Source organism: Crocuta crocuta, unplaced genomic scaffold (assembly GCF_008692635.1).
Source record: "Crocuta crocuta isolate KB4526 unplaced genomic scaffold, BGI_CrCroc_1.0 scaffold299, whole genome shotgun sequence".
Taxonomy (NCBI): domain Eukaryota; kingdom Metazoa; phylum Chordata; class Mammalia; order Carnivora; family Hyaenidae; genus Crocuta; species Crocuta crocuta.
The window spans coordinates 10,357,507-10,382,910 of record NW_027532747.1 but is presented as its reverse complement, the minus strand read 5'-3'; the positions used below and the strand labels follow the sequence as shown (position 1 = coordinate 10,382,910).

Below are 25,404 nucleotides of genomic sequence, written 5' to 3'. Positions count from 1 at the left end.
GGAGCCTGTTTCAGTCTGTGACTCCCTCTCTCTCTGACCCTCCCCTGCTCACGCTGTCTCTCTCTCTCTCCTAGAAATAAAACATTAAAAAAAAAAAGATCCACCTCTCCCGGGTGTCAGTGCAGATCCTGGTGGCCATGCTGACCTTTATAAAACAGATGCTCTACCTACAGCAAGCTACCTCCCTACACAGTGGACTACAGAAGGCTTCATTTTTATTTGTTCTTAAAAAAATTTTTTTAACGTTTATGCATTTTTTGAGAGACAGAGACAGAGCATAAGTGGGGGAGGGGCAGAAAGGAGGAGACACAGAATCCAAAGTAGGCCAGGCTCTGAACTGACAGCACAGAGCCTGATGTGGGGCTTGAACTCAAGGACCGTGAGAACATGACCTGAGCTGAAGTCGGACGCTTAACCAGCTGAGCCACCCAGGCGCCCCAGAAGGCTTCATTTTTAGAAAGGCATCTCACCAAGTAGCCGACGACCAAGAAAACCTACAGCTCTCTGGGGCGGTTTCCGTATCCTACTTGCTGAGCCTCACTAATCTGTAAAATGGGGAACAGCAATTTCTTCCCCACAATGCCAGGGCCTGGCTCCGAGGAGGCACGGTTATCTTCTTCCCAGCCTTCTGACGGGGACAAAAAGCTAAGCCTCCAAGTTCCTGCTTGCTATTTAATATGCCTTGATAGCATTTCTTCTAAAACAAAAAGGAGAAAAAACAAATCAAGTTCCACTGGCGCTTGGTCTCCCATTTTGCACAAACAAAACTTGCCTCTGGGTAGATATGGGCCTACGAGGCACATGACCCAGGGTCTTTGGCCCTGTCTGCCCCACCCTGGTTAGCAGGACAGGAAGGGTCATAGGTCAGGAGCAAATGCCTTCTATTTATTGTAGAAAAAGGGAATTCTAGCAGCCCTGAAAACTACGGTCCTACTGCAGCCCCCCTCCAGCTGACTCAGAGCCACGGCCACCCCATCGGGCAGGCCCTGAAGCCCAGGGCCCTAGAGGGAGTGGGGGCCAGGTGCTGCGGCTCTCAGTGCGCCTGGGCCTGGGAAAGCATTTTACACCCCTCCCAGAAGCTCGCTCCAGATGGGGCACCAAGCAGGCCCCACGTGGGCAACACCCCATGGAGCCTCTCAGAATTCGTCCCCCTCACCCTTGCTTTGGTCCAGGGCCCCATGATCTGCCCTGACTCCCTGTTCCCTTTTGACACCAATCTGTTCTTCATATCGGTGCCAGCATTGCCTTTTTTTAAACCTTCCCTTTTAAAACTTCTCCAAAGACTCCCAAGTCCTTTAGGATGAAGTTCGAATTCGTTAGCATGACATCCGCCCCCTGGAACTGCCTCATCTTTCCAGGGCCCCCCCCACCACCACCCCCAAAGACACCCAACCTCTAGCACCTTGAAGTTATTCAGTGCTCAGGCTGCTTAATGTCTCCACAGCTTTGCAAGTGCTTTTCCTCTTCCGGACACCCCCCCACCACACACCCCATTTTCACCCAGTCTGGCTCCTTGTCAACCCTCCAAGACTCAGGACAAGTGTCACCCCATGTGTCATGGGGACAGAAAGCTCCCCAAGAGCTTCACCCTCTCCCGGGCTGGGGAACTCCCTCCTGTGCCCTGTGGCCCCTCCCACCCCAGCCCCACCCGAGGAGGGCATCTCAGGCCTGGAGAATGGACTTAACGACAAGAAAGAGAAAGGAACCAGGCAACCCCTGCCAAGTGACACCCTCCCCTCGAGGCCCCCAGAGCTTCCTCATCCCACATGTCATCACTGCACTAGAGACAATGAGGGACAGGAAGTGAGATGGAAGAAAGAGGAAAGGAGGGGTCCATGCAGACCACCGCCCCTCTCAGGCTCACTTCCCAACGTGGCCTGGAAGGTTCCCTCATGAACTTTAAACTGACCACGAATAGTCACAGGGAAGCAGAAAAGCTCGTGGGTTAAGCCCAGTAACAGAAAAAGAACTCCTACTGCTGATATGGGGACAGGAGGCAGGGGCCTCTCTAATGAAGGCCTCCCAGTCCCGGGGCCGGACCGCCCAGCCTCACCACCACATTCTGTCACCCAGCACACCACAATCGCCGGAAGGCTGTGCTGCTAGAGTCAAGCCAGCATCCAGCAAGACTCCAGCACCAGGAAGCGTGCCCAGGTGTACAGTAAAAACCTCAGACCTTCGTCCACACGGCCGCGACACAGAAATCATCACCCCTTCAACAGCAATATGCAACACTGCACATCTTTAACACCACGCGTGAAGGGCGCAACCGGGCAACCCGGCGAGGGAAACAAGGCAATTCTGGCAGGGAGCAACCGAAGTCCTCCAAGTATTCATGCCCTCTGACCCAGGAATTCCGTAACAGGAATTTATCCCAAGAAAATGAAAACATTTGTTGAAAGGTTTAAGTACCAAGTATGCTCATGGTTGTATTGTTTATAATTCTGAGACAGAAATAACTCCGGATCAGCGATAATGGGGGAGCCCCACGATCAAGTGCCACGTAGACACTAAAATTCATAGAACAAAAGAATGTTCAATGCCATGGGAAAATGCTCACCACACAGTTAAGTGAAAAGAAAGGTTACGAGGGGCACCTGAGTGGCATCCGACTTCAGCTCAGGTCACGATCTCATGGTTCGTGGGTTCAAGCCCTGAGTCAGGCTCTGTGCTGACAGCCAGCTCAAAACCTGGAGCCTGTTTCAGATTCTGTGACTCCCTCTCTCTCTGACCCTCCCCTGCTCACGCTGTCTCTGTCTCTCAGAAATAAACATTAAAAAAATTTTAAAAAAAAGAAAGGTTATGAATAGCACAGATGATATAATCCACACTTTGAAACCCACGTACACACAGAAGCAGCGATGGAAGGCATAAATACCAAAACACTAACCACGGCAGCTCTAAGTGGCATGATCATGGGTGAACTTTTCCTTATTTTTTCCATCTGCGATCAGAAATCTTTCTAATAAAAAATGTTACTTTTAACTTCTGCAAAACGTAAATATAAGCTACAAAATCAAGAGTATCCCTCCTCCTCCTCCTGTGAAAGCTCACAGCACCCCCTCTATAAAATCAGAAGTGGAGAAGTGCTCCCCTGCAAATTTGATACAATGTATTACTATTCACAAAGCAAACTCCAGGGGTACTATGGTACCGTAGAAACAGCCTGTGTGGACTGTAAGCTCCCCTCAGCACTGTCCCTACCCATCAAAGCAGGTCACACCCACCTAAGGCAGCTTCGCTTGAACTAAGCGCTACAGACCACATGAATGAGGCGGACCCATGCAGTTTACTATGTTCCCACCAACGATATCAAATGTACATTTCCTTCTATTCTTACTTTTGATAAAAGTCTTTCATTTCTCCAACCGAGGGCACACACTTCTAGAGATAATTCTAATTTTAGCCAGTCAGCCTGTGCTTATCAAATGCAACCACTACAGAAATCAGATACCCAAAAGAGGCTGAGTGAGTAAAAGGTATGGGCAGTATACAGAACTTTTACCTAAAGGTACCACACAAAACAACATATACAGACACACACACACAAACATGACTTCTGAGAATCAGAGAAAGTTAAGGGGAGGGAGCCTAAAGCAGATATGCACAATACTCACATGTTCATATTTATTTTTAACAGAGACACAGAGTTCTTTATAACCATCTGCACTACTTCACTTTTTCAAAGCAATAAAGGAAAAAGACTACAGAAGATAAGGCAATGCCAGGTTCTTTATTCTGCTTTTCTTCTGAGATAAAGAACAACATTCTGGGTTGGTTGTGGCCTTCTGATCTTGGCGAGAGACCAGAGCTGAGAAGAGCCAAGTTCAAGGAACTCGTAAAACAAAGCTTCCTTGAGGGGACCTGTCATGTCTCTGGCCATCGCGTGACTGTGGAATCTGGGGCCCACGAGGGCCCATCCTCTTCTTGACACAGGAGGGCTCAGGCGGCCCAGAGAGGGAAAGCAGACTGTTCCGGCACATGATCAGTACAGGGAGGAGCTCAAAGAAACTGCGCAAATTTCTCATTTCAGGGTAAGTTCTGCAGGTGGGTCCGTACACCCGCCTGAGGGTCTCGATTTCAGGACAGAGATGTGTGTACCCGGCAAAAAGATCCACACGCTGAATTTATCCAGGCCTCTGAAGTGCTTCCCGCCAGCATAAAGCCAAAAAAGCCTCAGAAACTTGACATGGCAAGTAGGCCCTGGCTGTCGGGAGGCGGCACAAGGGTGCAGCGTCCAGGGCAGGTAACGGCAGTGGGACACTCGTGCACAAACTCCAAAGAACACACACACACCGGCCACTGCTGCACCAGGGACTTCTGTGTTCACTAGCCGTACTTTCCGACTGGCCCCACTGTCAAATGAACACGCATTTAACATCAATACTCAAGAATCTGAATATAAAAAAGAACCGTTCTAGAAATCCAAACTTTAACTTTTAAGAGACTCAGATGCACAAGGGGCTGGCTGTTGAGCAGTGAAACAAGCATCACGCGGTCCCGGGCTCAGGGCTGGCCAGCCGGGTGGCTGGGGGCCCCAGACGGTTCTGGTCCAAGCTTGCCTTCCCTCCGAGCCTCAGCACGCATCCTGTCCGCGGAGACTCATCCTGGAGCTGCTACCTCCACCTCGGACCACCAGCCTGTTCTTAGGTGAGAGTCAGCGAGCAAACCAGGCGCCCTCTCCTCTGCCTCACTGTCCTGGGGCAGATGGACAGGAGTCACCTGGCTGAAAGGGCCTCCTCTGGACATCACTAGAAACCTTTGGTTCCCATGAGAGTGTGCATCAGAATCACCTGGAGGGCCTGTTAAGACGGACTGCCGGGGGCATCTGGGTGGCTCAGTCAGTTAAGTGTCCGACTTGGGCTCAGGTCATGATCTCGTGGTTTGGGGGTTCGAGCTCCGCATTGGGTTCTGTGCTGGCAGCTCAGAGCCTGGAGCCTGTTTCAGATTCCANAAAAGACTGCCAGCCTGGGGAGGTCTACAGAGGGGCCTGACGTCAGTACTTCCAACACGTTCCCAGGCAATGACGGTGCCAGTGGCCTGGGAACCACACTTTGGGAAAGCCCAGAGAGTCCCAATCCTGCTGGAAGGATGGCAAGACTAGCAGCTGGAGAACTTGTGAAAATGCAGATTCTAGGCCCCCACGGCACCGAAGTCCAAACAGCGGGTCAGGAGGCAGCCGGAGACATGGCCGACACACCAATGGTCAGACCAAGCCTGGCCATGCTGGTTTTTACCTACCGTCTATCTTCTGCCCCAGCAGAAGGTCAAGGATCACTGTCTCCAAAGGTTTTCAGAGCCAAAACTCGAGGTTCCTTGTGACGGAAGCCCACTCTATTCAAGTGAGGTCCCCATCCTTTCTAACTGTCCCTGTCCCACAGTGCCTCTGAAAAGAAGGGGACAGCCAGTGGGCAGAACCACTGCTTGGCGGACAAGACCCAAGGCTGGCTTCTGTGACCTCAGTGTCTCAGAAAAGCCACAGGCAAGGCTCAAGGTCTCAAGTCTACCGAAAAGCCACAGCTGAGCAGGGGTCCCACTCCCTCGGGGGCAACCTCTCGCCCTTCCAGGACGCCCTTGTAACAGTAAGGAACGACACTTCTCTTGCTTCGTCCTGAGCCCTCAGGATGGCTTTCACAAAGGGACTCGGGCTGTACTTCTCTTGGAAGCTTTTCTTGAGTGACCTTTAATAATAATAACCAATTATGTTTACACTCGAATGTCAGGTGGAAGGAAAAAAGGCAGGATATGCAATTGTGTATACGGCATGACCACAGCGGTGTAAAACAAAAACCATTCATGCAAACAGTGGAAGGAAACCGTAAAAACGTTAATAGGGATTGTTTAGGTGGTAGGATTGTGGGTGGTTCTTTTCTCGCTACTTGTTTATTTTCCAACTTGTTTATAAAGAGCACATATTACTTATAGGACCAGAGCTTAGTTTTACAATAAATCAGAAGGAAAAAATACACACAACTGCCCACAACTAACCGGTGTCAGCCCAGAAAGCAAGCGGCCTGCTAGCTTTCTCCACGTAAGCAGGACTAGGGGCCCAGAATGGCTCTGAGGCCTTGAGCAAGTGCCTTCAGCAAATATTTGCTCCTGTGCCCTCAGAGAGTTACCAGTGCAGAAGCAGAACAAGGGTACTGGGTCCTCCCTTCCACCTGTGAGACTTCCTGGGCCCTGAGAACGGACTAGCTGTGCATTAGAACTAGAAACTTTCCTCCCCGTTTCTCATCTTCTGGAACTTGACACAGAGCAGCAACCCGCCTCCAAACAGACACCGGCTCAAATGGGCGTCAAGCTCCCTCTGGCCAGACTGTCGGGAGCCACTGCTCACCATCAGCGCGTGACCTCCTGCGCTAGCAGGAGCCGAGGACAGCCATCACCTGCATGGCCATCACCTCCACCTGACCTCCACGTCATCGGGGCCACCTGGGAGAGGTCACCACCTCCCAGCCACACCTGGGGCCCGGGACACACCTGGCAACTTATGGACAGAGCAGCTGGCCCCGGCCAGCCTCACAAGCCGGTTCAGAATTTCGGGATCTCTTACGTTCACACCCTCCCCTGTTCGGATTCATCTGACACTGAGTGGAGCAGACCTGCATTTGAGCAGCTGCGGAAAGTGTGGCCCCTGACAGATCGAGGAAAAACCTGTCTCATGCCTCCAGGTCTTTCTCTGCCTCAACATCCTTTCCTCTTTCCTCCTTCCCATGATGCTCCAAACGTGGAAACTCAGTTACCTACCAAGAGTCCACTCAGGCGCCCCTCCTCCAAGAAGCCTTCCCCCTCCCCACCCCTGCAGCAGGGCTTAAAGGTCTGGTGTCTCGAACTGTCTCCACCATCCACTTCTCCTGGCACTTAGCACACCACCATCGAAGGCACCCGCTCACTGTGAACAGTGCCTGCAGACAGGGATCAAACCCTGAGTACATGCTGAACAGCCCCCTCCATGCCCAGGCTCAAGTTCACCGGCAGGCCAATCACCTTTACCCAGCTTCCCCTGCCTGTGGCTGCCCCCCAGGGAAACACGAGCAGAGTATTTCCCGCCTGCCTGCAGCAGGCCAGGCCCTGAGTGTGGCACCCCTCAGGTGAGGAAACAAACCCACTTCCCCCCACAGACCCAGCTGGCTCGGGCCCCCTCCTCAGCACAACTGGCATCGACCTGGGACTAAGGGGGTGGTTGGACCTACGTCTCCCAGAGGCTGCTCAGAGTCCACGGTGCTGGGCCACCAACGGTGCATGGAACGAGCTCAGGTGGCTTGCGGAACTGGCCACACTGGGAATTGGGGTAGCATCCTAGCACCGAAGCCTCCTCTCACACACCCCGACCTTGAGGAGAAGAGGGTGGAAACAACCACACCAGAAAACACCAGACACAGGCCATTCCCTCCCTTTCCTGTCCATCTCCAAATTCGTACTGGGTCAGAACAAGGGCCCCTGCAGCCACCACAGCCCGGCGGGAGGCCTCAGCTCTCCTCAGAGCCAGCAACCACTGCATGATACAGGGCAGAGAGGGAGCCTTCGACCACCTCACATCTGCAGGAACCTCACCACTCTGACGATGCCCCTAAACCCCAGCACCGAGATGGAGTTACAGCCCAGGAGGCGGATGCTAGGAATAGGTCCCAGAGGCAGAATCTGCCCAAGCAATCAGTGAAGCCCTGGCATGAATTCTGGAAAAGATCTGTTCTTGAGCAGTGGTTCTCAGACGGTGTTCCCTGGGGTCCTGGGAACCCACCAAGATCCCCAGAGAGAGAGGAGGGAGCTGAGTAGAGAACACTAGGGTCCCTCAAGTCAACCAGAGTCACTAGAGCTTCACTTGGGGCTTTGGGGAAAATGCACAGGGGGGAAGAAGTTACATTGCTAAGAAGTCTGAAAACCTGGGATCTGAGATACACAATTCAAATCCATTTACGATCCAGGCGCTCGGGTGGCTTAGTCGGTTGAGCGTCTGACTTCAGCTCAGGTCATGATCTCGCGGTCTGGGAGTTCCAGCTCCACGTCAGGCTCTGTGCTGACAGCTCAGAACCTGGAGCCTGCTTCAGATTCTGTCTCCCACTCTCTCTGCTCCTCCCCTGCTCACACTGTCTCCCCGCCTTTCTCTCAAAAATAGACATTAAAAATTTTTTTTAAAAAATCCATTTACAATCAATGTCAAAGACAGTCACCTGACCTTCCCAAGGCTGGGATGGGGATTCTAAAAGCCTTTCCCCATCAGGCCCCCTTGCCCAACCCATCACCTATCTGCCGGTGAGACACAGGAGACCCTGACAAGCGGACACTCCACACCATGAACCCCTGTCTGCAAGCTGGGGGCTCAAGTATAACCCTTCTGTGGTCCCCTACCTACCTCAACCCTTGCAGCTGCCCCTGAACAAACGCTCACTGAGCTGTGGGCGACATCACATCAGGGGTCCCCTCCTGGGGCCGGTCCCTGTTCAGCTGCATGCTCGAGGCTGCGGCTGTGAATGGAGGGCCGTCCCTGGGAACCCCCACCACACACGATGCTGAGCACAGAGCTCAAAGGACATTCACTGGACAAAGCGATCCAACATCTGACCTGTCTCACGACACCCCCTAAAAAATGCAGAGCAAGCATGGTGAAAACACACCAAGCGTTAGCAAGTCGATGCCTCACCATGAGCACCATTTCCTCTCGGCTTCCTGTGGGGAAACCGTCTGAGTGACGATACTGCCGGCTGCAGAGCAGAACCCCAGGGGGACGGAGTTCCCAGCCCTTACCTGGTAGTAGGTCTTAATGTTTCTCACCAAGATGGTCAAGTTCTGAATGCGGAGGTTCACGTCGTTGTTAACGTGCTTGTTGATGCGCTGATTTGTCGGCCTGGGGTCTCTAGAGGAGGAAGAGAATGGAAACCTTATATCCCAGCATCTGCCATGCACCCCATTCCCAGGTGAGAGCCAGTGCTCCAGCCTCAGTTAGTACGCAGCTGTGACAGCGTGGATCACGTCAAATCCTTATTCCGCTACTACCAAGCCCAGGACCTTGGCAGGGGTGGGGAGGAGGCCCATCACCTCCCTGTTCCCCCATCCCATAGCACCTAGCCCACCACAGGCCCGGAGGCAATGCTATTTCCATCCCTACTGCTAGGAGCACCCATAATCCACCACCAAATGCCAGTGCAGACCCAAAAAGTTATACTGTATAAAAACCAATGACCCATCCCAGTTAAGGGGCACCTGGGTGGCTCAGTCGGTTACGTGTCCAACTCTCAGTTTTGGCTCCGGTCATGAGCTCAGTTTCATGAGTTCCAGCCTGGCTTCCGGCTCTGTGTTGACAGTGGGGAGCCTGCTTGGGATTCCCAGTCTCTCCCTCTCTACCCCTCCCCCACTCATGCTGTCTCTGCCTCTCTCAAAATAGACTTAAAAACATAAATGTTAAAAGCCAAACAGACCAAAATATATGAAATACCAAGAAGGAAAAGGGAAAAAAAGATACTTTTTGACAATAAATCAAAATCATTAAAGTTCGATCCCCTCTCCCCCACCCCGTCAACCAGATTGGTCTAGGCCTGTGCTGCCTGTGATTTACATTTCAGGGACACAACTCTACCCTGAAAAACCCGAGTCTGTGACAGGACATGGCTTACAAGGCACCCTTAGCAAGAAAGGCTAAGAGCAGAAATATAAATAATTCACGTGGGAAACCCCTAAAGTGTCATTTATTTTCCAATCTCAGGCAAAAGTCAAGTCCAGCTGCGATAAAACTAGAAATCTGAATCAAGTGATTTATCATTCCACTCATCTACATCCAGGACATTTTTCAAAAATGTTTCCTACGTGAAGAGAACAAAGTCAGGAGAAGAAATTTAGCTTCTGCCTTCCCAGGTACCACATGATGCTTTTCATAACCAAGCCCCCCCATCCCCCCAGATGCCTGTCCCATCCTCCACATGGAGGGCCAGTTGAAATGAGGGCTGTTTTCAGGGCTTCATCTGTCATCCTGGCCTCATGAAGAGGGTGCCGAACCTCCCGGGGGTGGCGTGAAAGAAGGCAGAGTCAGCCTCTTCCTCGGGAATCGCCCCACAGGAGACGTGAGCACAGAAATGGGGGGGTTAAGGAAATCAACCTCTGTGTCACACGACTCATCCCAAAGCCAAAAATCAACAGAAAACTGACAAAAAAAAAAATCTACAAATAGAAATCTTCTTAAATGTCACTGGAAGTACAATCTTTTTTTAAGTAGTAGGACTGTTTGGAATTCAGCCGTGACACATTTGACATGTACGCCACGAGCCCCTACCCTGTATCGTGTGTACACAAACCCCTTTGCGTGTTATGTGTTGTCAGTGAACCACGGATCTTGTTCAAACATCCTGCATCCCCTAAAATCATCACAGGGGTACCTTAGGGGCATCCAGGGACTCTCTTTTCAACCATCATGTGACAACATGTCTTATTGTCCCCACACAGTGATGGAGTCTGGCCAAGCCATTTGCACGTTAGGTTTCTCTTGGAGCCATTCATTAGTGAGAAAACAAAGGTTAACAGTTCAGTGGAAATTAATTTAAGGAATAGAGGCGGCATTCAGAACTTAAATCGCAAAAGCACCGTTAGCTACAGAAGTACACCTAACATTACAAATAATTTATCTCAAAGGCACACTTCTCTTCTCCTTACGGAGCTCAAGAGAGGGGAAACAATTTGTGACTAAACAATAATGTGACTAAAGTACTTCTTAAAACTGAACTTCGAGAACACGCAGGGCTTTTTCTGATTAGCTACTGTGGTCCCAGCTCTGAGTCAGCGGCCTCGGCACGTGCGGTGGGACACCCCTCGTTCACTGAGGGGGCAAAGGCACAGCACACACACGGGGTTGGGGGGGCAGCCTGGGCGTCCCTCAGAAAACAGCAGGGAAGCCTCTGACCATCTCGGCTTTTGTTCTCCCAGTTCAGCTAAAGGAAACAACACTCCAAAAGCGCCTGGATGCTAACCCTAGGAGTAATTAGACTCATTAGCGCAATCATTAGTCCTCTCATCCTTTAACTGAGGCTCTCAGGGTAGAGAGGTTATGAAGAAACAACTGGAAACAAAAGTCAACCAGGGTTAAGTAATGCTCATCCTCACTCTCCCAGCACTGAGTAACCTCCACCTTTCCGTGCTGCAGGAAATAGGTCAGGAGGCACGGATTCCAGTCGGGGATGCAGGACTCGCCAAGGCTCTCCGGGCCCCAGGGTGCTCACCTGCAAAAGGACTATAGGATCCATCCAGGCCTAGGCTGTCATTCTGCGAAGGCCAGGTCTGCACCTGCACACCTGGACCGTACTTGGTCCTAGATCTCAGGAAGAGGACATCGTATAACCACTGCACAACTGCATGTCCCCCAAAGCCATCATTCATAACAAGGATCTTCCTTCCACAACAGCCCTAGAATGCGAAAGCCCAACGGCCCCATATCAAGATGTCAGAGGGCAGGAGAGAGGCACTGGGGGCGCGACACCTGGTAGTGTGTCCCAACTTGCAGAGTCCCAAGTCCAAAGTGTCGGGCCCCCAGGGCTTCCTTCTCATAAAAACTTCTAACTAGAAAAAAGGAAATCAACTTGCCCTAGAATTTTAAAGAGTTATGATTTAGGTTTATAGCAACCCTGCCCCTCCTCCTTTGTGAAAGCCAGCCCCCAACTTTTGATTATATTCCAAAGACTTCCAAAATTTAAACCTGAATCAAGAAATGATATGTTGACACAGAGCAAATGTCCACAATATAGCACAGGAAAAAAAAAAGTTAAAAAAACAACAGCAACGGGGCGCCTGGGTGGCTTAGTTGGTTAAGCGTCCGACTTTTGCTTAGGTCATGATCTCGCGGTTCGTGGGTTCAAGCTCCGCGTCGGGCTCTGTGCTGCCAGCTCAGAGCCTGGAGCCTGTTTCAGAGTCTGTGACTCCCTCTCTCTCTGACCCTCCCCTGCTCATGCTGTCTCTCTCTCTCTCTCCTAGAAATAAATAAAAATANCCAGCATGAGCCCGTTTGTATTAAAATACACTGAGGAACATATACCCACGTACTACAGCCATCAACCAGAAGACACAAGATTAGTATCACTACCTCTACATGGTAAAATTATAGGTAAGTTTAGCATGGAGGAGGGCACTTGTGGGGATGAGCACTGGGTGTTATATGGAAACCAATTTGACAATAAACTATTTGTAAAAAATAAATTAAAAAATTATAGGTAAGTTTTCTTGCTCACCTGTTTTTTAAAATTTTTTAAACATTTATTCATTTTTGAAAGACAGAGCACAAGTTGGGGAGGGGCAGAGAGAAAGGGAGACACAGAGTCCGAAGTAGGCTCCAGGCTCTGAGCTGTCTGCACATAGCCTGACCAGGGGCTTAAACCCACGAACCGTGAGATCATGACCTGAGGTGAAGTCAAAAGTCAGACGCGTAACTGACTGAACTGTCCAGGCAGGCGACCCTTGGTGTAATATTTAAGGACTCAAAGCCCCCATGAAGAGTGTCATACTCTGTAGCCAAAAAAGGAAATCATGTAAGTTCACAAATAAAAATTATTTGCTCTAATACTTCCCTGCCAACACAAACCCATTCAACTAACAAGTACCTGCCCTTTTACCCTCAGCTTTCACACATGCAGAATGGGAACAGAACTCCTCTTCCAGCACACTAGGGGGAAAAATTATCCTTCAAAAACCTTTTAGAAACTTAGGAAACTCTCCCATTGGCCTGGGGAGGTTTCCAACCCCTGAAAAAGATCCTGAATTTTGCAGGGAGCACCAGAGGTAAAGAAGGGAGTCTGAATAAAGCAAACAGTGCTGGACTCGCCACAAGCCTTGTGAGAGCACAACTCTCAGGCCCCAATCCCAAGTTCCCAACCGCACTCAACAGCCATCGCCTCAAATCAGAAGGGGTCTGCTCTCAGAAGTACAGATGCGCTCAGGCACGCGGGCGCACACACCAACTCGGCCCCAGGCCTCACTTCCAACAATGATAGACACTTCCTGGGCATTTTCTATACACAGTCCTATTCAGTCCTCCCAAGTTTATAAAACCCCATCCCCTTATTACAGATCGGGAAGTCGAGGCTTAGAGAGTTTAAGTAATTTGCCCAAGGTGGCAGAACTAGTAAGTGGCAGAGAGGGGACTGTGAACTTGGATCCAGAGAGCATTAGGCAGACAAGTGCCTAAATACTTCTGCTACGATACAGTGAGAAACGTGTCCAAAGTGAATCAGAAATCTTGTTTTCCCCTGGGCACCAGGAGATCGCCCAGAAAGGCAGCATTTACAGAGGAACCATTCAGCAGGGTGCCCCATGCAACTTGCTCCAAGCCACTCAATGCTTTTCAGTCAAGAATTCTCCTGGACCTGGGCCCCCCCTGAAAGCTGAGCCCACAGGGCTTTCCCGCTTCCAGGCACTGATGTCACCGCCAGGCCAGGGCCAAGAGACTACTACGGCAGCCTTCTTCAGTTGCCAGAGACAATGCCTAGGTGCAGCCACGTGACCCCTGCCGGCGTCCATATGGCTCTGAAGTGTTAGGTAACATGCCTCTTATCTGAGCTCCGGCAACCTACTTAAGCGCACGGCTCTCTACGATTCTCCCAGGTCTTACCGACTTGGGGAGAATTTATCAAAATAAGCAAATAGCACGCAGTTGGAGCTACGAGCATAGGAGATAAGACAGAACAGCCTTATCACTTACCTGCTAGTTAGCCTGACATTTCTCCACTTGGCACAAGTGAACACAGAGGCGTACGGGCGGTGTCAGATACGGGGCATGGACACGGGTCCCAGAGCCCAGCTGTGCCCTCGCGCTCACTGAGAAAGGACCAAGGCTAAGAATTATGCAGTAATCTGGGAGACTAATAACATGAGAGAAAGGCAGACTGGAGAAACTCCTACGGGGTGCCTCAAATCCGTTCTGGATTAAGATGGCACATATATAATTGACACTAATACCTGTTAAGTGGCAAGCACCGTGCTAATCGCCAACACATCATCCCCTTTCTAATGCTCACGATCATCACTTAAAGGAGGCACTTTACTTCCCATTTTACAGCTGAGCAAACTAAAGTGTTGAGCGGTGGGCCCAGCCTTACTTGGCGAGTATAAGCCGACCTAGCGTTCAAACCCTGGCTGGCTACCTAGGCTGTCAACATTAGGGCTGGAACGCTTTTTTTAAAAAAAAAAATTGAGATAATTACATAAAGTGAAATGCATATATCATAAGTCATAGGCATACATCATAAGTCATAGCTTGAAGTCTTTCATCCAATATACAGAACAGTATTACCATCCCCCAAAGCTCACCTGTGTCTCCCTTCCAGACGACCCCCACCCACCTCCAGGTGCGAACAATGTTCTGATTTCTATCACCTGGAAGAAGGTTATTCTGATCATCCAATCAGTAAACTGTATGCTGCTGGAGCCACTCACTCCTTGATTTCCTCGTCCGGAAAGCCACCCAAACAGCTTGCCGGTATCCTTTCCTCTCTTCCTGACCCTGGCCAGAAGGCACCAGAAACACGGCTTGAGTCCTTAAGAGCCTCGGACTTATCAGCTCCTGCTTCTAGAATGATTACCTTGGCATATCACAGAGAGACCATGTTAAAACTGTCAAGGGAAGCGGAGAAGCCCTTCAAACTGAATTTAGCCACGGGCCAAGTGTGAACGAGTGATGAGCTGGCATTTCTCAAAGGAATGGTCCAGCAGGCTCTCCTGATTTACAAGCAAGTGGTAAACGCTTCAGGAATTCCAAAGGTCAGGGAAGAAAGAGAAACAGTCCTAGGGCTTTTGTTCTCCCCTTGGCCTGGGTGTAAAAACTGAATGAAAAGGCTGGGGATACTGCTGTTTTTAATTAAATAGTCCTGGGCTTGGCTAAGGACACACTGGTCACCGCACCACCAGAATCTAGTAACTTTCGGGGTCCACCAAAACGGGGGCAGAGTTGCCAGAACTTAAATATGCCACGTGACAACCCCAGGAAAGCTCGTTTTCGTCAATGTTCTCAGACAAGAGCTGCCAAAGCTGGCAACAGATCTGTCTGTTTAGCATCTAACCAAACACGAGATTGGTAAGATCAGTTGTGCCTTTAAAAAAAAAAAAAAGGCAAACTGAAGTGTCTCTCACACAACATGACACCCAATGACTTACTAAAAGGAGGAGTGTTCCCAGGGAATTTTTAAAAACAGGCCTTTTTAAGGAGATCTATTTAAACTACTTTCTGAACACGCTGAAGCTAAGTGCTCCTCCTGTGTGGGCCGCAAAGCTGATTCTCATTAGCTAATGGGTTCGTGTTCAAGTATGACAACTCGCTTACTTGCAGGTGAGTAGGTGGGCAGAAGGGGGCTGATCCACAGAGAACATTAGGATGTTTTATTTTGCTTCAAGCGCCCGTGAATCATGCTGACGCTCAGTTCCAATATGTTCCCTGTACTTTCTGGGTTAAAAACAGAATGCAGTGGTAAGAGCCAACACCTACATGTGGCAGGCTGTCAATCAAACAGGCTCTGCAGAATTCAGCAACAGGAAAGGATGTGGTCACACATGCTAGCATGTGTAACTTCCACTGACACCCTGTTTAAGCTACCAGTGCTTCAAGACAAACAGTACCACAGCATGAAGACTCCCAGGGCCTCTCAACACAGTGACTTCAAATCCAGTTCAGGGGAAGGGCCTTAACCAATTGCACTTGCTACGGGGCAACTGAAAATGTAAGATGAAATGGAAAGGAGATCAGAAACACAGGTATCCCAACCCACAGTGAAACTTTATAGTCACTCACGGATGCGCCGGGTCCACCCTAGCTACTTCCTGTAACTAGACCCTCCGTTACAGTTCCTTGCCCCCCAAAAGGGTTTTTGTTTGGTTTTGTTTCCATTTCAGGACTCAAACCTCAAATATCTGAGTTTGAAGTCCACTGTGCTATCTACACCAAGCGGATGATAGTCATTCCATTTCAAATTTCCTTTACCAAACAAGCTGCCAACCTGCTATCCTGGAATGCTCTGCAGCCCGAAGAATGGCAACAAGTCGCCTTCATACTGAGATACCAGGGACCCCACCTGCAAAGCACCCCCGTTTCAACTTCACGTTCCATTTCTACAACCTTCAACGTTCTGAATTATCATCCTCTCCTTTCTCCCTGAAGATAACTTACATTTGCAACATGATTTGGTTCAAAAAGATGCCGTCTGCTAAATCCATGTACATTGTCAGGTTGTCCTGGTTGCCGCTTCCAAATGAGCCAAAAGTTTTCACCTGCCGGGAAAGGGAGAGGAAGAGAAAGGCAGGAAAAGTCACCCCCAAGCGCACAGTCTAAAGGTCTCCGGGGCAAAGGCGGGAGGGGCCGGTGTAGGAAAACGGGGTCACCCACACCCACCTACCCTTCAGCAGGCACCAAGCCCACCCTTTCCCAGGGCCTCTACCCGCTCCGCGCGCCAGGCAACAGAAGCCAGACGGGAGGAAAACTTCCTCCCCGCTTTTCTCCAACGTTCCAGGGCGGAGTAGAAAAACAAAAACCCAAAAGGGAGTTTTCAATAAATTTCTCACGTCTCAAATCTACTGGAAAGGACTGCGCCGACCCCTGTCTGCACACGTTCTCACTCGGAACCCCCCAATCACCACCGCCACCCACCCGGTCTCAGGGATTCCGAAACTACACGAGGATATTTTTGGGGAGAGGGTCCTTTACTCGAGTGGTCAAGCCACGGGGGGCCCAGGTAACTACTCAGACCCTGTCCACTGCAGGGACACAGCCCAGCGCCCGAGTGGGAACAGGTGTACCGGCTCAGACCCCGGCCGGACCCGGCGCGCCGGCTCGCGAGTTGGAAACGCCTCCGGACCCCAGGACTCTGACCCCGACCCTGGGCAGGAGCACTCGCTGAGTCCCTCGCGTTCCGGAAGCTACCCCGGGAAGAGGGAGCGTACGGCTACCGCTGGGGCACCAACAATAGGGCAGGGAGCTAGTTGGGAGCACTCACCCAGGTCACCAGCGGGCTCTGCAGAAAGAGCTCCATGAGCTCCGAGACGGTCACGTCCATNNNGGGGGCGCGGGCGCCCCGGTGCCTGCCCGGGAGGCGCGCCGGAGACTGGGGCGCCCTGCTTGCGAGGGTCGTCCCCGGCCCTCCGCACGCTAGGGACACAGCAGAGCCGGATCCCGAGACCGCCGGCCCCAGGCAGGTGCAGCCCTCCGACCACGCGGCGTTCCAGGTGCCCCAGGTGCCGCCAGAGGCCCCGCCCCGGCCCGTGGCAGAAGAGCCCGGCGTAGGTCTCGCGTGCATTTGGGGCGCGAGCCCGAAGGTCACAGGAGGAAACTTAATGTTGAGTTTAGACCTTTTGCTTCCACCGCGCCACCTCCCGGCCTGCCTCCTTTCTAAAAGTTCCTGTAGGTGGCCGGTGAGGTGGCCGCATCCCTTCTTGGGCCGGCTCCACTGTGATCCCGACCCCCACAACTACCGCCGCTTTGCCGTAGAGGAGCCAGCTCTCGGATTCCAAATTGGAGGCCATAGCAGCAGTGTAGTGGAGGGCGAGAGGAGAAAGAAAAAAGGGCCCCGGCTGGATGGAAGGCAAGCCCTGGGCCCTGACCAGTCTGCTGAGACAGCTGCGGTGGACCCAAGTTCCTGGCGGTGTCTGTCACCTCACCTTGGGCTGGTAATAATTTCACACTACGATTCAGTTCATTGTTCAAAGCACTTTATGCGATCTAATCTAATCCTCACGCTTGTCCAGGTGAGCCATCCGGTGCGGGGTTGACCTGAAGCGCCTAGGGTATTTCTTTTCAAGTATACAGTAGGCATCAAATAGCTGGGTTGGTAGGAAGTTCCAAGTTGGCTGTCCCGTGTTGAGCCTGCGGCATCTGCCGGTGAGGTATGGTAGTGCAGCCGATGTCTGTCTCATCTTGGGCTGGTGACGGAGTGACATTGTGGCCCCGAGAGCCAAGTGGGTGATTAGGAGGCCCTAAAAAGAAATGTGGAGATCAAGGTAACTGAGGAAACGAGTGGGACACTGCGGAGGAACTAAAGTTTCTAACCCAAGTAGTTTTCTCATGCACCAGAAATTTATTAATTCCCCAATTGTCCTTGTTGTAAAATCTGTTGGAAAACAGGTGTAGCACGTATCCATATCCATCTTTGAAGGTCCTTGTTCTGTAAAGTGGTGAATGCCTGAAGGACCAGAGTGTTTTTCACATTGACCCCGACTCTTTTGGAGACGCAAAGAGGTGGGATCTTTAAAGTTATGTGATAAGCATACTGTTTCATGCTAAGAAATACATTGAAGTAATGAATGCTTTGTGACAGTGGGGAGTGAGACATTTCTCTCTTTTTTTTTAATTTATATTTTATTTATTTCTGAGCGACAGAGAGCGCGCATGAGCAAGCAGGGGAGGGTCAGAGAGAGAGGGAGACACAATCTGAAACAGGCTCCAGGCTCTGAGCTGGCTGTCAGCACAGAGCCCGACACGGGACTCGAGCCCACAAACTGTGAGATCATGACCTGAGCCGTAGTAGGATGCTTATCCGACTGAGCCACCCAGGTGCCCCGAGACATTTCTCATCATGATGGGAGAATCCGTCCCTGGGGTCATTGGCAATCCCTTGGCCACGGCCAGGTCAGGAATTTCTGATTTGGGGTCAGTTAGCTGCTGTGTTGGTTCAGGATCATTGATGTATCCTTCATTCATTGCCTGGACCTTAACCTCACCCTATTCAGAGACCACTCAGCATTCTTGTTTCCTGAGAGGCAGGGGGTCAGGTAATCTAGATGGTGCCCAGGTGACAGGATTGGAAGGCTTTTAAGGGCTGGACCACCTGTACAAGGAACTTCCTAGAAGCCTCTTAATCTCTAAAATTGAAATACCGTTTTCCCCTAAATGAATTCAAAATATAATTTTGAGGGTCAACATGGTGCCTGTGAAAGGATTTATAAAGATACATAATGACTGTCTCTTCCTGATCTTTTGCAGGGAGTTCTATCACCACTTTAATAAGCGTTGTTTCATTGGGGGTATCTGGGTGGTTCAGTCAGTCAAGCATCGGACTTTGGACTTCAACTCAGGTCATGATCTTGGAATTTGCGAGTTCAGGCCCTGCATGGGGCTCTTTGCTGTCAGCGCGTAGCCCACTCTGTCCCACCCACCCCCTCCCTGCCCTACTGTGCACATGCTCCCTTTCTTAAAAATAACAGACATTTTTAAAAAAGAATACTCTTTAATAAGAATTGTTTCCCTGAAGTCTCCATTGGATTGGAGCATAAGCTTCAGGGAGCTTACACACAGACCATGTACTAACCACTTAGCAGAGTCCCTCCATCCCCTCCTAAACGCCCCTTGGCTTTCACTCCATCTGAGAGCTTACCCTTTATTTTTTTTCTTATTTGTTTCTGCATAAAAAGTAATTTCTCTGCTTTATATGTTGCTTCCTAGACAGAGCTATTTTAATTATATTCTTCATTCTGAAAAGGAATTTTCCACCTGTTTCGGATTCTGTATCTCTTTCTCTGACCCTTCCCTCTGTCTCTCTCTCTCTCTCTCTCTCTCAGAAATAAAAAAACATTAAAAAAAATTTTTTTAATGAAAAGGAATTTTCCTTCCTTTCTTGGAAAATGCTGGCTCAGCACTGTAACCTAAGGGCATATCTAGGTTACCTGATAGGAGCTTAAATTGTTTGTGCAACTTGGAGGAGAGGGTCAGGAATGGCTATTTGTTAATGTGTCTTTATGCTTGGTTTTTGTTAAAATGAGTGTGTACTTCATAATTCTAAAATGTTTTTCTTTTTTTTTAAATTTTTTTTATGGTTTTTATTTTTGAGACAGCACAAGTGGGGGAGGGGCAGAGAGAGAGGGAGACACAGAATCCAAAACAGGTTCCAGGCTCCGAGCTGTCAGCACAGAACCTGACACGGGGTTCAAACCCACGAACTGTGAGATCATGACCTGAGCCGAAGTCGTACGCTTAACCGACTGAGCCACCAGGCGCCCCTAAAATGTTTTTCTTTTCTTTTNTAAGCGAAAGTCGGACGCTTAACCGACTAAGCCACCCAGGCGCCCCAAAAATGTTTTTCTTTTGTCGAAACAGACCTAATCTATAACTTCCCATCTTAACCACTGTGCTCAGTTTAGTAGAATTGAATACATTAACATTGTTGTGAGGCCGTCACTACCACTCATTACGATCACTCTTTTCCTTTTGTAAGTCTGAAACTCTAAACCGATCAGTCCCTCTCCATTCTTTCCTCCCCCCAGCCCCTGGCCGCCCCCATTCTACTTTCTGTCATTATGATTTTGACTATTCAAAGTACTTCATGTAAGTGGAATCATACAGTATTTGTCTTTTTGTGACTGGCATATTTCCTTTAACGTTACGTCATCAGGATTCATCCATGTGACACCATATTGCAGAATGTCCTTTTTTAAAACTATTACTCCATTGTACGTATGTATCACATTTGTATGTATGTATCACATTTTGTTTATCCATTTATTGGTCAACAGACACTTGGATTGCTTCTATGTCTTAACTCTTGTGAATAATGCTGCTGTAAATACAAGTATGCAAAATACTACGCTGAGACCCTGCTTTCAGTTCTTCTGAGCGTATACCCAGAAGTGGGATTGCTGGATCCTATAGTAATGGTATTTTTAGTTTTGGGGGAACCTCCCTCCTGATTTCCACAGTGACTGTACCATCTTACATTCCACCAGTAGAACACAAGTGTTCTGATTTCTCCATACCCCCACTGACACCTGTTTTCTGTTGTTTTGGTACGAGCCATCCTGATGGGTGTGGGTGGTATCTCCCTGTGGTTTTGATTTGCATTTCCCTGATGATTAGTAATGTTGAACATCTTTTCATATACTCACTGGCCATTTGTATATCCCCTTTGGAGAAATGTCTATTTTTTAATGTCTTTGGTGGTTGAGTTTAAGGAGTCCTCTAGGGGCGCCTGGGTGGCTTAGTCGGTTAAGCGTCCGACTTTCGCTTAGGTCATGATCTCGCGGTTCGTGGGTTCGAGCCCCGCGTCGGGCTCTGTGCTGACTGCCAGCTCAGAGCCTGGAGCCTGTTTCAGTCTGTGACTCCCTCTCTCTGACCTTCCGCTGCTCACGCTGTCTCTCTCTCTCTCCTAGAAATAAATAAAAAACATTAAAAAAAAAATTAAAAAAAAAAAAGAGTCCTCTATATATTCTGAACACAAATCCCTTATTAGAGAAATGATTTGCAAATATTTTCTCTCATTCCATGGGTTGCCTTTTTACTCTCTGGATGGCATCTCCTGATGGACAAATTTTTAAAAATTTCACCAAGTCCAGCTTGTATTTTTCTTTTGTTGCCTGTGGCGTCATATCCAAGAACGTATTGCCAAATCCAATATCCTAAAGCTTTTGTCCTATGTTTCCTTCTAAATTCTATTGTTTTAGGTACTTGATTCACGTTGAGTTAATGTTTGTATGTGGTGTTGGGTAAGGGTCCAATTTCATTCTTCTGCATGTGGATAATCCAGTTTTCCCAGCATCATTTGTTGAAAATACCATCCTTTCCCCGTGAATGGTCATGGCACCCTCATCAAAAATCATTTGACCATATACACAAGGGTTTCTTTCTGCACTCTCCATTCCATTGGTCAAGATGCCTCTCTTTATGCAAATACCACAGTGTTTTGATTACTGTAGTTTTATAGTAGGCTTTAAAATTTTTCTTTTTCCAGTTTGAGATAAAATTGAACTACAACAGTGTTTAAGGGATACAGCATAATGATTTAACTAATACATTGTGAAATGATTACTAAAAGTAGTTAACACCTAACACTTCATATGCAGTGTTAACTAGAGACCCCATGTTGTGCATTACAGTCCCTAGTGTTAATCTGTCTTATAACTGGAAGTTTGTACCTTTGACCACCTTTANCTGGGAACCACATTTTCTATTCTACAAATTTGCATGAGGATTTTCTTGTTTGTTTTGTTTTTATATTCCATGTATAGGTGAGATCAAATGGTATTTTTTTCTGACTTATTGCACTTAGCATTATGCCCTCAAGGTCAATCCATGTTACTGCAAATGGCAACATCGCATTTTTTTTTATGCCTGAGTAAAATTCCACTGGATATATGTACCACAACTTCTTTATCCATCCATCAATAGGCGCCTAGGCTTTTTTATGTCTAGGCTATTGTAAATAATGCTGCTATGAACATGGGTTTGCAGATATCTTTTAGAGTTAGTGTTTTTGGGTTTTTTTGGCTAAATACCCAGAAGTGAAATTGCTGGATCATATTGTAGTTCTATTTTTAATTTTTTAAGGAACCTCCATGCTGTTTTCTGTAGTGGCTGCACCAGTTTGCATTTCTACTAACAGTGCACGACGGTTCTCTTTTCTCCACATCCTTGCCAGCATTTGTTCTCTCTCGTCTGTTGGGCCATTCTGACTGGCATGAGATAAATGATTAGTGATATTGAGTATCTGTGCATGCGCTTATTGGCCATTCATTTGCCTTTGGAAAAATATCTATTCAGATCCTTTGCCCATTTTTAAATTATTTGTTCTTTTGCTACTGTGTTGTATGAGTTCATTATGTATTTCGCAGATGCATGTTTTGCAAATATTTTTTGTAGCTTATCTGTTCGTTGTGTTGATCATTTCTTTTGCTGTGCAGAAGCTTTTTAGTTTGATGTAGTCCCTCTTGTGTATATCTGATTTTGTTTGTGCTTTAGGTGTCCTGTCCAAAAACATCAATGCCAAAGCCCATGGAAAAGGTCTTTTTTTCCTTTATTTTCTTCTAGGATTTTTATAGTTTCTGGTCTTACATTAAATTTTTAACTTGGAGTAAAATTTTGTGAGTGGTGTCAAGTAGGGGTCTAGTTTCATTCTTTTTCTTTTTTTTTTTTTTAATCTAATATTCATGGCACCATTTCTTGAAGTGAGTATTTCTTTTCCATTCAGTATTCTTGGCTCCATGGTCAGATAGTAGTTGACCATATTTGCATGGGTTTATTTCTGGGGTCTCAGTTCTGTTCCTTTGGTGTGTGTTTAGGCCATACAGTGTTTTGATTCTTCTATCTTTACGATATAGCTTAAAATCAGGAAGTGATTGTGATGCCTCCTGCTTTGTTCTTCTTTCCCAGATTGCTTTGGTTATTCAGGGCCTTTTGTGGTTCTACATAAATTTTAGGATTTTTTTTTAACTTCTTAAAAAATGCTATTGGAACTTAAATCCAATTGAATTACATTAAATCTAAAGATGTATTTGGGTAGTTTGGACACTTTAACAGTATTAATTCTTCCAGTCCAAATGACATTTATTTGTGTCTTCAATTTTATTCATTGTGTTATAGTCCTCAGTGTAGAGATCTTTCATCTTCTTGGCTGAACTGTTCCTAAGTATTGTATTGTTTTTTGATGCTATGGTAAATGAGATTTTTTTCTTTTTCAGATAGTTCATTGTTAGTGTATAGAAATGCTACTGATTTTTATGTTAATTTTGTATCCTGCAACTTTATTGAATTTGTTGATTAGCTCTGACAGCTTTTTTGGTGGTGTCATTAGGATTATTTATATATAAATTGCTATCATCTGCGAATAGAGAAAATCTCATTTATTTCTATTTCTGATGCCTTCTATTTATTTTTCTTGCCTGATTGCTCTGGCTAAGACTTCCACTGCTAGGTTGAATAGGAGTAGTAAGAGTAGCATCCTTGCCTTGTTTCTGATCTTAGAGCAAAGGCTTTTAATCTTTCACCATAGAGTATGATGTTAGCTGTGGGCTTATCTTCTGTGGCCTTTATTGAGGTCCATTCCTTCTGTGCCTCATTTGTAAAGAGGTTTTATCATGAATGGACGTCGAATTTTGTCAAATGGTTTTTCTGTGTTTGTCAAAATGATCATGGGACTTTTTTTCCCTTGCATTCTATCAGATGTACCACATTGATTTGTACATATTGAATCATCCTGGCATCCCAGGGATAAATCCCACCTGACCATGGTGAATGATCTTTTTATTGTGCTGCTGAATTCAATTTGCTAGTATTTTGCTGAGAATTTTTGTATCTCTCTTCACCAGGGATATTGGCCTATAGTTTTCCTTTCTGGTAGCATGCTTTCTGGCTTTGATACCAAGGTAATGCCACCCTTGCAAAATAGGTTTAGGAAGGTTCCCTCCTCTTTGGTGTTTTTTACTTTTTGTGAGTTTTTTGGAGATATAATTAACATTATGTTTCAGGTATATGACATAATTATTCAATGTTTGTGTTGTAAAGTGACGACTGCATGTAAGTCTAGTTAACATCCGCCTCTAAGTCTAGTTAACATCCGCCTCTGTATGTAGTTACAAATTTGTTTTCTTATGATAAGAACTTTTAAGATTTACTGTTAGCAACTTTCAAATATGCAGTACAGTATTATGTAGTCACCAAGTTCTACATTATATTCCACTGACTTATTTTCCAAGGGGAAGTTTGTACCTTTTGAGTCCCTTCGCCCGTTTCACTCCCCCCCATCAACCCCCGGCCACCGCTGCCAGCCACCAGTCTGTTCTCTGTATCTAGGACTTTGGGAAGGGGGGGTTGTTTGCTTTTTAGTTATTTTTCATTTCTTTATTTTGAGAGAGAGAGCATGCACAAGCATGTGGATGGAGGGGGGACAAGGAAAGAGGGAGAGAGAATCCCAAGCAGACACCAGGCTGTCAGTGTAGAGCCCAACGCAGTGCTGGACCTCATGAATTGAGCCGTAAGATCATGACCTGAGCTGAAGTCAGGAGTACTCTGCTTAACTGACTGAGCCACCCAGGCGCCCCTGTTTTTGTTTTTTAAAGATTCCACATATAAACTAGATCATTTGATATTTGTTTTTCTTTGACTTAGTATAATGCCCTCAAGGTCCATCCTTGTTGTTGCAAATGGCCACATTTCCTTCTTTTTTATGGCTGAATAATGCCATTGTACATATGTACCACATTTTCTTTCTCCACTCATTCCTTGATGCACACTTAGGTTGTTTGCATATCTTGTCTGTTGCAAATGATGCTGCAGTAAACATGGGAGTGCATATTCAGATTTTTGTTTTCTGCAGATTAATACCCAGCAGTGGAGTTGCTGGATCATATGATAGTTTATTCTTAATTATCTGAGAAAAACCATACTGTTTTCCATAGGGGCCGCATTAATTTACATTTCCATCAACAGTGCACAAGGGTTCCCTTTTCTCACCAAAACTTATTTCTTGTCCTTTTGATAATAGTCATTCTAACAGGTGTGAGGTGATATCTCACTGTAGCTTTGATTTGTTTTTCTCTAGTGGTTTGTGATGTTGGGTATCTTTTTCTTATATCTATAGGCCGTCTGTAGGTCTCTTTAGAAAACTGCCTATTCAGACATTCTGCCCGTTTTTAAATCAGATTGTTTGCAGACTCTTTTTTTTTGCTTGTTTGATATTGAGCTGTTTG

General features: G+C 47.6%; 1 protein-coding gene across 2 annotated transcripts in view; it reads right to left on the bottom strand.

Moving 5' to 3' along the window:
* CCDC88C (coiled-coil and HOOK domain protein 88C) overlaps positions 1-17,012 on the bottom strand; it is a 129,060-nt gene extending 112,048 nt beyond the window's left edge. For both annotated transcript variants that reach the window (XM_077780868.1, XM_077780869.1), the window contains exons 1-3: positions 16,953-17,012; positions 16,130-16,230; positions 8,746-8,854 (exon numbers count right to left, since the gene is read on the bottom strand). In XM_077780868.1, coding sequence (XP_077636994.1) covers positions 8,746-8,854; positions 16,130-16,230; positions 16,953-17,012 — 270 coding nt within the window. The remainder of the gene's footprint in view (positions 1-8,745; positions 8,855-16,129; positions 16,231-16,952) is intronic.
* Between the last annotated feature and the right edge of the window lie 8,392 nt (positions 17,013-25,404).